Source organism: Oncorhynchus mykiss, chromosome 14 (genome assembly GCF_013265735.2).
Source record: "Oncorhynchus mykiss isolate Arlee chromosome 14, USDA_OmykA_1.1, whole genome shotgun sequence".
Classification (NCBI taxonomy): Eukaryota; Metazoa; Chordata; class Actinopteri; order Salmoniformes; family Salmonidae; genus Oncorhynchus; species Oncorhynchus mykiss.
The window spans coordinates 28,188,746-28,203,130 of record NC_048578.1 but is presented as its reverse complement, the minus strand read 5'-3'; the positions used below and the strand labels follow the sequence as shown (position 1 = coordinate 28,203,130).

Genomic DNA, 14,385 nt, shown 5'->3' with positions numbered 1-14,385 from the left:
GGGAAGAGAGTAGGAAATTAGAGAGAGGAGAGGAGAGAGAGGTGTTGTGTGATTTAATGTTAAAAACTGACCATGTGGTCAGTCTCACAAAGATCTCTGAAAGTGTACCGCAATGACAGGTATGACAGGGCGGCGTATGACAGGGCGGCGTATGACAGGGCGGTGTATGACAGGGCGGTGTATGACAGGGCGGCGTATGACAGGGCGGCGTATGACAGGGCGGCGTATGACAGGGCGGCGTATGACAGGGCGGCGTATGACAGGGCGGCGTATGACAGGGCGGCCATTGACAGGGCGGCCATTGACAGGGCGGCGTATGACAGGGCGGCGTATGACAGGGCGGCGTATGACAGGGCGGCGTATGACAGGGCGGCGTATGACAGGGCGGCGTATGACAGGGCGGCGTATGACAGGGCGGCGTATGACAGGGCGGCGTATGACAGGGCGGCCATTGACAGGGCGGCCATTGACAGGGCGGCGTATGACAGGGCGGCGTATGACAGGGCGGCGTATGACAGGGCGGCGTATGACAGGGCGGCGTATGACAGGGCGGTGTATGACAGGGCGGTGTATGACAGGGCGGTGTATGACAGGGCGGTGTATGACAGGGCGGCGTACGACAGGGCGGCGTACGACAGGGCGGCGTACGACAGGGCGGCGTACGACAGGGCGGCGTACGACAGGGCGGCGTACGACAGGGCGGCGTACGACAGGGCGGCGTACGACAGGGCGGCGTACGACAGGGCGGCGTACGACAGGGCGGCGTACGACAGGGCGGCCATTGACAGGGCGGCCATTGACAGGGCGGCCATTGACAGGGCGGCGTATGACAGGGCGGCGTATGACAGGGCGGCGTATGACAGGGCGGCGTACGACAGGGCGGCGTACGACAGGGCGGCGTACGACAGGGCGGCGTACGACAGGGCGGCGTACGACAGGGCGGCGTACGACAGGGCGGCGTACGACAGGGCGGCGTACGACAGGGCGGCGTACGACAGGGCGGTGTACGACAGGGCGGCGTACGACAGGGCGGCGTATGACAGGGCGGCGTATGACAGGGCGGCGTATGACAGGGCGGCGTATGACAGGGCGGCGTATGACAGGACTAGGGTGACCAAGTTTAAATACCCAAATTCGGGACAGCGGGATGATTTTTCGGGACATTCGCAGGACAGTGTAGCCAACACATTAATAATCCCCCCTCCCACCACACACAAAATAAATCTCCCTCCCGCTGCACCAAACTAGCTAGCAAGCTAATTGAAGCGCAACTAATAAGCATAGAGAGCCTCAAGTTTTACGAAATGACCTTTTATCTGTCGGTTTAAATCGGCTATTTCCTTCCTTTGTAGCTCTCCATTAGACACATGCTTTTTGTAAGTAACAAAGGGCCAAAAGGCAGGACTGTGGTCACCCTTGCCAGGGTGTATTCCAGGGCGATGTAAGACAGACCTACCTGTACGTGTCTCTGTTTGAGCAGCGTCTCATAACGGTTGGAGGGGGGGTAGGGGATGATCACACCATAGTTTTTACACTCTGCCCTGAAACGCTTGTCCAGGAGGACACTGTGGAGCAAAACACACAACAACATCCTTCACTGCTTGATTTAACCCCCCCACCCCATATCAACATGATTCAGTTTCCAGCCGTCGCTTACCTTCCAGACATGGCTTTGTAGTAGGCAAATATCTGGTCAGCCAGCTTGTAGACAAACTGATCGAAGCACAGGTTCACCTGTAGGAAAAACAGCATCCGTAACTCACTACTCTTGTGGGGATTGCCGATGAATTACTTGTCATTATTTGATTTCTGAGGCGGCCATCTTTGTTTTGTGCTAGTTTACCTCAGCCTCGATCTCATCGTAGAGGAACTGTTTCTTGAACTTGGTCAGAGCGTAGTAGCCACTGTCATTGTAGAGGTCCAGAGGGTACAACACATACCTGGGAGAAACAGTCAGGATGGCATCAGCAGGCACAAACACACACAGACTCAGTATGGACACAATGACAACAGAGAGACAAACACACACCATCTTTCTGTCACTTTCCATCACTTCCTCTTTCTCACCTGCACACACACACACACACACACACAGAGTGGTCTAAACAGGGTCTTACTCCATCATGGATGGCTCCTTGGTCTCCAGAATGTGATCTGTGAGAATCCAGGGCATGGACATCTCGATGGGGAACTGGATCCTGCGACCCATGGTCAACTCCAGGAAGAACTCTCTGAACCACAGCTGAGACAGGTCACAGCAGTGCTGCAGCGCCTCTGCAGGATGGGAAGGGAATAACATGACATTATTAGAGGAAGCACTTTCTGAACCACATTTGAGACAGGAAACAACAGTGCTGCAGTGTCCCTTTTCACTCGGGGTCCCCCTTCCAGCATTGTGGAAAATCCCCCCCAATTAGATTTCAGCGTGGGCATCGACCTTATGTAGTAACAGCAGTGCTGCACCACCTCTACAAGAGGGGAGGTGAATAACATGATATTATTACAGGAGGTGGGGTGAATAACATGATATTATTACAGGAGGGGGGGAGAATAACATGATATTATTACAGGAGGTGGGGTGAATAACATGATATTATTACAGGAGGGGGGAGAATAACATGATATTATTACAGGAGGGGGGGAGAATAACATGATATTATTACAGGAGGAGATGAATAACATGATATTATTACAGGACAGAAGGAGAATAACATGATATTATTACAGGAGGTGAATAACATGATATTATTACAGGAGGAGGTGAATAACATGATATTATTACAAGACAGAAGGAGAATAACATGATATTATTACAGGAGGTGAATAACATGATATTATTACAGGAGGAGGTGAATAACATGATATTATTACAGGACAGAAGGAGAATAACATTATATTATTACAGGAGGAGATGAATAACATGATATTATTACAGGAGGTGAATAACATGATATTATTACAGGAGGAGGTGAATAACATGATATTATTACAGGACAGAAGGAGAATAACATGATATTATTACAGGAGGGGAGTGAATAACATGCTATTATTACAGGACAGAAGGAGAATAACATTATATTATTACAGGAGGGGAGTGAATAACATGATATTATTACAGGATGAAGTGAATAACATGATTATTACAGGAGGGGAGGTGAATAACATGATATTATTACAGGATGAAGTGAATAACATGATATTATTACAGGACAGAAGGAGAATAACATGATATTATTACAGGAGGGGCGTGAATAACATGATATTATTACAGGAGGGGAGGTGAATAACATGATATTATTACAGGAGGGATGGTAAATAACATTATATTATTACAGGAGGAGGTGAATAACATTATTTTATTACAGGACAGAAGGAGAATAACATGATATTATTACAGGAGGAGGTGAATAACATGATATTATTACAGGAGGAGGTGAATAACATGATATTATTACAGGACAGAAGGAGAATAACGTGATATTATTACAGGAGGAGGTGAATAACATGATATTATTACAGGAGGAGGTGAATAACATGATATTATTACAGGAGGAGGTGAATAACATGATATTATTACAGGAGGAGATGAATAACATGATATTATTACAGGACAGAAGGAGAATAACATGATATTATTACAGGAGGGGGTGAATAAAATGATATTATTACAGGAGGAGGTGAATAACATGATATTATTACAGAAGGAGATGAATAACATGATATTATTACAGGAGGAGGTGAATAACATGATATTATTACAGGACAGAAGGTGAATAACATGATATTATTACAGGAGGGAAAGGAAAGAAAAAAGTACAAGGTGGGGATTGATGACGATCTTGAGGGTGGTAGTGTAAGAAAGTGTCACATCCTGATCTGTTTCACCTGTCCTTGTGATTGTCTCCAACCCCTCCAGGTGTTGCCCATCTTCCCCATTCTCCGCTGTGCATGTATACCGGTGTTCTGTTTGCCTGTTGCCAGTTTGTCTCGTCAAGCCTACCAGCGTGTTTTTCCTACTCCTGTTTTCTTGAACACATGTTTTCTAGTTATCCCGGTTTTGATCATTTGTTCTGTACCCTTTGACACTGCCCTGGATTACTGACCTCTGCTTGCCTTGACCCTGACCCTGACGTTCTGTACCCTTTGACACTGCCCTGGATTACTGACCTCTGCTTGCCTTGACCCTGACCCTGACGTTCTGTACCCTTTGACACTGCCCTGGATTACTGACCTCTGCTTGCCTTGACCCTGACGTTCTGTACCCTTTGACACTGCCCTGGATTACTGATCTCTGCTTGCCTTGACCCTGACGTTCTGTACCCTTTGACACTGCCCTGGATTACTGACCTCTGCTTGCATTGACCCTGACGTTCTGTACCCTTTGACACTGCCCTGGATTACTGACCTCTGCTTGCCTTGACCCTGACCCTGACGTTCTGTACCCTTTGACACTGCCCTGGATTACTGACCTCTGCTTGCCTTGACCCTGACCCTGACGTTCTGTACCCTTTGACACTGCCCTGGATTACTGACCTCTGCTTGCCTTGACCCTGACCCTGACGTTCTGTAACCTTTGACACTGCCCTGGATTACTGACCTCTGCATGCCTTGACCCTGACCCTGACGTTCTGTACCCTTTGACACTGCCCTGGATTACTGACCTCTGCTTGCCTTGACCCTGACCCTGACGTTCTGTACCCTTTGACACTGCCCTGGATTACTGACCTCTGCTTGCCTTGACCCTGACGTTCTGTACCCTTTGACACTGCCCTGGATTACTGACCTCTGCTTGCCTTGACCCTGACCCTGACGTTCTGTAACCTTTGACACTGCCCTGGATTACTTACTTACCTCTGCCTGCCCTGACCCTGAGCCTGTCGTTCTGTACACTTTGACACGGCCCTGGACCTCTGCCTGCCCTGACCTATAGTTTGCCTGCCCCGTTTTATAATAAACGTCTGTTATTCTAACTGTCTGCATATGGGTCTTATCCTGAGCCCTGATAGGAAAGCATGTGTGTGTGTGTGTGTGTGTGTGTGTGTGTGTGTGTGTGTGTGTGTGTGTGTGTGTGTACATACCGCTGAAGTTGAGCAGGTGAGTGAAGAAGAAGGAGTGTTTGTGGAAGTCTTCTATAGCCAGTACTATGGGTCCATCCAGACTGCTGCGTAGAGTCTTCTTAGAACCACTCTTATCAGCTATCAACGACTCCAGCATGGTACGAACCATGTACAGCTAGCGAGACAGGGAGAGAGTGAGAAAAAACGAAATAATACTATTCTTACCATTTCCCTTCAAAGTCCCTGTACTTGATCCTGCCCCTACAACCTGCCTTTATCCCTGACCAACATCTGTCTCTTCCATCCCCTGTTCCTAATTCCCCTAGCCCTCTGTTATCCTTCTCTCTCTCCCCCTGGTGTACCTGTGTGCTCGAGGGTCCCACAGCTCTGCGGGGCACCTTGATGTCGAACCCTCCCTTGGGGTCCTTCTCCCCCCTGAGACAGGGGTCATTGGGAGGCTCCCGAGCCCCCTCCCAGTCACAGATGGTCTTACGGATTGCCTGCAGGACACTAGAGAGAGACCAAGGGTTATCAGAGAATCAGCATTATAGGAAATGACCATCTGACGTAACCCAAATGGAACACTATTCCCTATGTAGTGCCCATGGGGTTAGGGTGCCATTTAGGACAGACTAGCTAACTATAGAAGGTCCATGGTTATTCTGTCTCTAGCAAACAGTGAGAATTGTGCCATATGCACACATGAGCCTTTGAGGGGACTTGAACCTTTTTTTCAAGGTGTTTTTTTTATTTATCAAGACCACCTAGAAAACAAGATGTTACAGAACATCTTAGGAGGTTATCTTGCCTGAAATGTGTTACTAGTTGAACAAGAATGAGTGCAGCCAGTATGGTACCTGATGAGAACGTTCTTCTTCTTGCGTACGGCCTGACGTAGAGGCTCCCTGAGGGTCATCTGGGCAAAGTCCTGCAGGGCTGCATAGATGGTGTTCCTTATGGCCTGGTTGAATACGCTCTCCATACGACCCATCAACACCTACAACACAGATACCCTCATTATCACCACATCCATAATAATATACAAAAAAAATACAAATATCACCAGCACCACCATCTCCATCACTATCACCACCACCACCCCCCCTCCACCACCACAACCACCCCCTCTTCCATAATACCCCCAAAAATACCAAATAGCACCATCACCATCACAACCACCACCATCTCCATCACTATCACCACCACCACCCCCCCTCCACCACCACAACCACCCCCTCTTCCATAATACCCCCAAAAATACCAAATAGCACCATCACCATCACAACCACCACCATCTCCATCACTATCACCACCACCCCATCCACCACCACAACCACCCCCTCTTCCATAATACCCCCAAAAATACCAAATAGCACCATCACAACCACCACCATCACCATCACCACCCCTCCATCACCACCTCCATCACCATCACCACCTCCATCACCATCACCACCTCCATCACCACCCCCCCCCCTCCATCACCACCTCCATCACCATCACCACCTCCATCACCATCACCACCTCCATCACCATCACCATCACCACCTCCATCACTCCCTCCACCACCATCACTCCCTCCACCACCATCACTCCCTCCACCACCCCCTCCACCACCACAACCACCACCACAACCACCCCATCCACCACCACAACCACCCCCTCTTCCATAATACCCCCAAAAATACCAAATAGCACCATCACCATCACAACCACCACCACCATCACAACCACCACCACCATCACAACCACCACCACCACAAACACCATCACAACCACCACCATCATCATCACCACCACCACAACCAGCCCCTCCTCCACCACCACCACCTCCATCACCACCACCATAACAAAATACACACAAAAATAAATACCTCCACATCATCACCACCTCCACCATCATCACCACCTCCACCATCATCACCACCTCCACCATCATCACCACCTCCACCATCATCACCACCTCCATTACCTCCACCACCACCTCCACATAATCACCACCTCCACATAATCACCACCTCCACATAATCACCACCTCCACATAATCACCACCTCCACCACCTCCACATCATCACCACCACCTCCACATCATCACCACCTCCACCATCACCACCACCTCCACATCATCACCACCTCCACCATCATCACCACCTCCACCATCATCACCACCTCCACCATCATCACCACCTCCACCATCATCACCACCTCCACCATCATCACCACCTCCATTACCTCCACCACCACCTCCACATAATCACCACCTCCACATAATCACCACCTCCACATAATCACCACCTCCACCACCTCCACATCATCACCACCACCTCCACATCATCCCCACCTCCACCATCACCACCACCTCCACATCATCACCACCTCCACCACCACATCATCACCACCTCCACCACCTCCACATCATCACCACCTCCACCATCACCACCACCTCCACATCATCACCACCTCCACATCATCACCACCTCCACATCATCACCACCTCCACATCATCACCACCTCCACCACCACCACCACCACCTCCACCACCATCATCACCACCACCTCATTCACCATCACCACCACCAACTCCATTACCTCAACATCATCACCACCACCACCTCCATTACCTCCACCACCTCCATTACCTCCACCACCACCTCCATTATCATCACCACCATCTCATTCACCATCACCATCACCACCACCACCTCCATCATCATCATCACCACCACCTCATTCACCATCATAATCACCACCATCATCACCACCTCATTCACCATCATAATCACCACCATCACCACCACCACCACCATCTCCATTACCTCCACCACCACATTCACCACCATCTCCATCATCATCACCACCACCATCATCACCACCTACATCACCACAACCTCATTCACCACCACCTCCATCATCATCATCACCATATCATCATCACCACCACCTCATTCATCATCATCATCATCATCACCACCACCACCACCTCCATAATCATCACCACCACCACCACCTCCATAATCATCACCACCATCACCACCACCTCATTCACCATCATCTCCATCATCATCACCACCACCTCCATTACCTCCACCATCATCACCACCAATGTAGCCACATTTCAACCAAGATGCACGGTGGTGAAATGCTGCTATGTTACTATTCTGTAAGTCTCCCAACGATGTCATGACAAAGCTCTCTGTAGGTACAGTGTGTGTTTCTGACCTGCAGTCCCTTGATCATGGCGATGACCTCGACCAGGGCAAACTTCTCCTCTGAGGTGTAGTTGTAACGTGTAGCTCTCTCATACTCCTCCGCTGTGCCAGGACAGTCCTTGTTACAGAACTTATCTGTCGGGTGGACCAACTTCCATGAGTACTGAGAGAGAGAATATGGTGTCAGAGTAAACTGAAAATCACAGGACCTGGTAGAAATATAATGACTTTATTCATTCAAATAATGATATTTTTATGGGACCAAGAACGGACTACACACTGCCCCTTCTTTGACACACACACACACACACACACACACACACACACACACACACACACACACACACACACACACCCCTACTCACCACTTCCATGACGTGTGTGCTCCACTTGGACAGCAGCTGTAACCCTCTGAGTGCCAGGTCAAACAGTTCCCTGTACTCCTCATCTGATTTCTGACTGTCCAGACCTGACCCGGTCACTACCTCACTGTTACTGTAGCGAGCCAGCTCAGAGATGAACCGGATGTGGTCATCACGAATCTGAACCATCTGCTCACACAGGTTATACTGGGGAGAGATGGAGCTCTGGGTACACGTCCACCTGTAGGAGAGAGGTTAGAGGTCAGGGTTCACATAGGTTGTACTGGGGGAGGTGAAGCTCTGGGTACATGTCCACCTACAAGAGAGAGAGTCAGGGGATAGGGGGGAGGGCCTCCATGGAGGGCTGAGTGTATGCTGTTTTTTTCTATTTCCTTTCAATTTGTGTCCAATTAAGACCTAAACAACCAGGCAAGCGAATTTCTTACTAATCAGTGACCTTATTTCATCAGTCAAGTACAAGGGAGGAGTGAAAACCTGCAGACACTCGGCCCTCCGTGGAATGAGTTTGACACCTGTGAGTTAGGAGCTGGGGTTCAGGACTTGTTAGAGGTCTGAATTTATGAGCTAAAGATGGCTGATGTTCTTACTTGGACTTGTTCTCCTCGTAGTGGGCGCTGGTCTCTATGTAACGTGATAGTTCTATCTGCATGTCTCCAAACAGAGGCACCACCTGCAGCTGAGGCATCAAACAAGACAGAGAGAGAGAGAGAGGGCTTCAGTCAGGAAAGCATCAAACAAGACAGAGAGAGAGAGAAAGAGAAAAAGAGAGAGAATCAGACAGACAGACAGAGAGAGAGAGAAAGAGAAAAAGAGAGAATCAGACAGACAGACAGAGAGAGAGAGAAAGAGAAAAAGAGAGAGAATCAGACAGACAGACAGAGAGAGAGAGAAAGAGAAAAAGAGAGAGAATCAGACAGACAGACAGAGAGAGAAAGAAAGAGAAAAAGAGAGAGAATCAGACAGACAGACAGAGAGAGAAAGAAAGAGAAAAAGAGAGAGAATCAGACAGACAGACAGAGAGAGAAAGAAAGAGAAAAAGAGAGAGAATCAGACAGACAGACAGAGAGAGAAAGAAAGAGAAAAAGAGAGAGAATCAGACAGACAGACAGAGAGAGAAAGAAAGAGAAAAAGAGAGAGAATCAGACAGACAGACAGACAGACAGACAGACAGACAGACAGACAGACAGACAGACAGACAGACAGACAGACAGACAGACAGACAGACAGACAGACAGACAGACAGACAGACAGACAGACAGACAGACAGACAGACAGACAGACAGACAGACAGACAGACAGACAGACAGACAGACAGACAGACAGACAGACAGACAGACAGACAGACAGACAGACAGACAGACAGACAGACAGACAGACAGACAGACAGACAGACAGACAGACAGACAGACAGACAGACAGACAGACAGACAGACAGACAGACAGACAGACAGACAGAGATGATTCAGTCAGGAAGGAATCAAACAAGACACACACACACAGAAAAGGGGAGGAGGGTGATCAAAGAATATCATGATGTGAAAGTACAGACAGAGCCACAATGAAAAGTTAGATGGCTGTTTTGGTGTGGAGCACACACACACTGACCTTGAAGAATTTGTCAATCTTTCCCAGGTTGATCCTCTTCTTGGCGTCTAGTTTGTAGATGTTACTGACGTTACCGTCCATCAGATAGAGACCAAAACCCATCACCTGACACACACAGATACACACACATAAACACAGTGATCTTATACAAAGCTGGATCAATGATATTTGACGGACATTCAGATATAACTCTACATATTCTGAACACTACTGGAAGCTACAGTTGAGGACCGCTAAGCAAGAGTAAGGAGGCTATTAGCATTTTAAGATCCAGAAAGAGACAGGTATCTAGAGAAAGGCAGGTAGTTAAGATCCAGACAGAAACAGGTATCTAGAGAAAGGCAGGTAGTTAAGATACAGACAGAGACAGGTAGTTAAGATCCAGACAGATACCGGTATCTAGAGAAAGGCAGGTAGTTAAGATCCAGACAGAGACAGGTAGTTAAGATCCAGACCGAGACAGGTATCTAGAGAAAGGCAGGTAGTTAAGATCCAGACAGAGACAGGTAGTTAAGATCCAGACAGATACCGGTATCTAGAGAAAGGCAGGTAGTTAAGATCCAGACAGATACCGGTATCTAGAGAAAGGCAGGTAGTTAAGATCCAGACAGAAACAGGTATCTAGAGAAAGGCAGGTAGTTAAGATCCAGACAGAAACAGGTATCTAGAGAAAGGCAGGTAGTTAAGATCCAGACAGAGACAGGTAGTTAAGATCCAGACAGATACCGGTATCTAGAGAAAGGCAGGTAGTTAAGATCCAGACAGATACCGGTATCTAGAGAAAGGCAGGTAGTTAAGATCCAGACAGAAACAGGTATCTAGAGAAAGGCAGGTAGTTAAGATCCAGACAGAGACAGGTATCTAGAGAAAGGCAGGTAGTTAAGATCCAGACAGAAACAGGTATCTAGAGAAAGGCAGGTAGTTAAGATCCAGACAGAAACAGGTATCTAGAGAAAGGCAGGTAGTTAAGATCCAGACAGAGACAGGTATCTAGAGAAAGGCAGGTAGTTAAGATCCAGACAGAGACAGGTAGTTAAGATCCAGACAGAGACAGGTAGTTAAGATCCAGACAGAAACAGGTATCTAGAGAAAGGCAGGTAGTTAAGATCCAGACAGAGACAGGTATCTAGAGAAAGGCAGGTAGTTAAGATCCAGACAGAGACAGGTATCTAGAGAAAGGCAGGTAGTTAAGATCCAGACAGAGACAGGTATCTAGAGAAAGGCAGGTAGTTAAGATCCAGACAGAGACAGGTATCTAGAGAAAGGCAGGTAGTTAAGATCCAGACAGAGACAGGTATCTAGAGAAAGGCAGGTAGTTAAGATCCAGACAGATACCGGTATCTAGAGAAAGGCAGGTAGTTAAGATCCAGACAGAGACAGGTATCTAGAGAAAGGCAGGTAGTTAAGATCCAGACAGAAACAGGTAGTTAAGATCCAGACCGAGACAGGTATCTAGAGAAAGGCAGGTAGTTAAGATCCAGACAGAGACAGGTATCTAGAGAAAGGCAGGTAGTTAAGATCCAGACCGAGACAGGTATCTAGAGAAAGGCAGGTAGTTAAGATCCAGACAGAGACAGGTATCTAGAGAAAGGCAGGTAGTTAAGATCCAGACCGAGACAGGTATCTAGAGAAAGGCAGGTAGTTAAGATCCAGACCGAGACAGGTATCTAGAGAAAGGCAGGTAGTTAAGATCCAGACAGAGACAGGTATCTAGAGAAAGGCAGGTAGTTAAGATCCAGACCGAGACAGGTATCTAGAGAAAGGCAGGTAGTTAAGATCCAGACAGAGACAGGTATCTAGAGAAAGGCAGGTAGTTAAGATCCAGACCGAGACAGGTATCTAGAGAAAGGCAGGTAGTTAAGATCCAGACCGAGACAGGTATCTAGAGAAAGGCAGGTAGTTAAGATCCAGACCGAGACAGGTATCTAGAGAAAGGCAGGTAGTTAAGATCCAGACAGAGACAGGTATCTAGAGAAAGGCAGGTAGTTAAGATCCAGACCGAGACAGGTATCTAGAGAAAGGCAGGTAGTTAAGATCCAGACAGAGACAGGTAGTTAAGATCCAGACAGATACCGGTATCTAGAGAAAGGCAGGTAGTTAAGATCCAGACAGAGACAGGTAGTTAAGATCCAGACAGAGACCGGTATCTAGAGAAAGGCAGGTAGTTAAGATCCAGACAGAAACAGGTATCTAGAGAAAGGCAGGTAGTTAAGATCCAGACAGAGACAGGTATCTAGAGAAAGGCAGGTAGTTAAGATCCAGACAGAAACAGGTAGTTAAGATCCAGACAGAGACAGGTATCTAGAGAAAGGCAGGTAAGACAAAGAGCTAGATGAGGCTCTTACCTTGAGCAGCATGTGTTTCTCACTGGGCGTCAGGTACATCTTGTTCTCATAGTAATCAACACTGATGTTGACAATGTCTGCTAACAACTCCTCATAGCCAGGAATCACCTCCAACTGCTGCTGCAGACACTACAGAGAGAAATATACACACTATTACTGCAGACACTACAGAGAAATATACACACTAGTACTGCAGACACTACAGAGAAATATACACACTATTACTGCAGACACTACAGAGAAATATACACACTATTACTGCAGACACTACAGAGAAATATACACACTATTACTGCAGACACTACAGAGAAATATACACACTATTACTGCAGACACTACAGAGAAATATACACACTATTACTGCAGACACTACAGAGAAATATACACACTATTACTGCAGACACTACAGAGAAATATACACACTATTACTGCTGCTGCAGACACTACAGATAAATATACACACTAGTACTGCTGCTGCAGACACTACAGAGAAATATACACATTATTACTGCAGACACTACAGAGAAATATACACATTATTACTGCAGACACTACAGAGAAATATACACACTATTACTGCAGACACTACAGAGAAATATACACACTAGTACTGCTGCTGCAGACACTACAGAGAAATATACACACTATTACTGCAGACACTACAGAGAAATATACACACTAGTACTGCTGCTGCAGACACTACAGAGAAATATACACACTATTACTGCAGACACTACAGAGAAATATACACACTAGTACTGCAGACACTACAGAGAAATATACACACTAGTACTGCAGACACTACAGAGAAATATACACACTATTACTGCAGACACTACAGAGAAATATACACACTAGTACTGCAGACACTACAGAGAAATATACACACTATTACTGCAAACACTACAGAGAAATATACACACTAGTACTGCTGCTGCAGACACTACAGAGAAATATACACACTAGTACTGCAGACACTACAGAGAAATATACACACTATTACTGCAGACACTACAGAGAAATATACACACTATTACTGCTGCTGCAGACACTACAGAGAAATATACACACTATTACTGCAGACACTACAGAGAAATATACACACTAGTACTGCTGCTGCAGACACTACAGAGAAATATACACATTATTACTGCAGACACTACAGAGAAATATACACATTATTACTGCTGCTGCAGACACTACAGAGAAATACACACTATTACTGCTGCTGCAGACACTACAGATAAATATACACACTAGTACTGCAGACACTACAGAGAAATATACACACTATTACTGCAGACACTACAGAGAAATATACACACTATTACTGCTGCTGCAGACACTACAGAGAAATATACACATTATTACTGCTGCTGCAGACACTACAGAGAATTATACACACTATTACTGCAGACACTACAGAGAAATATACACACTATTACTGCAGACACTACAGAGAAATATACACACTATTACTGCTGCTGCAGACACTACAGAGAAATATACACACTATTACTGCTACTGCAGACACTACAGAGAAATACACACACTATTACTGCTGCTGCAGACACTACAGAGAAATATACACACTAGTACTGCTACTGCAGACACTACAGAGAAATATACACATTATTACTGCAGACACTACAGAGAAATATACACACTAGTACTGCTGCTGCAGACACTACAGAGAAATATACACACTATTACTGCAGACACTACAGAGAAATACACACACTATTACTGCTGCTGCAGACACTACAGAGAAATACACACATTATTA

The 14,385-nt window shown here is 46.7% G+C and overlaps 1 protein-coding gene across 2 annotated transcripts in view; it reads right to left on the bottom strand.

The window, feature by feature from the left end:
- Positions 1-14,385, bottom strand: part of LOC110487766 (cytoplasmic FMR1-interacting protein 2) — a 64,176-nt gene that overhangs the window by 18,107 nt on the left and 31,684 nt on the right. For both annotated transcript variants that reach the window (XM_036943248.1, XM_036943249.1), the window contains exons 8-19: positions 12,600-12,728; positions 10,255-10,359; positions 9,237-9,325; positions 8,632-8,869; positions 8,277-8,429; positions 5,915-6,054; positions 5,420-5,567; positions 5,079-5,232; positions 2,118-2,274; positions 1,844-1,940; positions 1,658-1,734; positions 1,457-1,565 (exon numbers count right to left, since the gene is read on the bottom strand). In XM_036943248.1, coding sequence (XP_036799143.1) covers positions 1,457-1,565; positions 1,658-1,734; positions 1,844-1,940; positions 2,118-2,274; positions 5,079-5,232; positions 5,420-5,567; positions 5,915-6,054; positions 8,277-8,429; positions 8,632-8,869; positions 9,237-9,325; positions 10,255-10,359; positions 12,600-12,728 — 1,596 coding nt within the window. The remainder of the gene's footprint in view (positions 1-1,456; positions 1,566-1,657; positions 1,735-1,843; positions 1,941-2,117; positions 2,275-5,078; positions 5,233-5,419; positions 5,568-5,914; positions 6,055-8,276; positions 8,430-8,631; positions 8,870-9,236; positions 9,326-10,254; positions 10,360-12,599; positions 12,729-14,385) is intronic.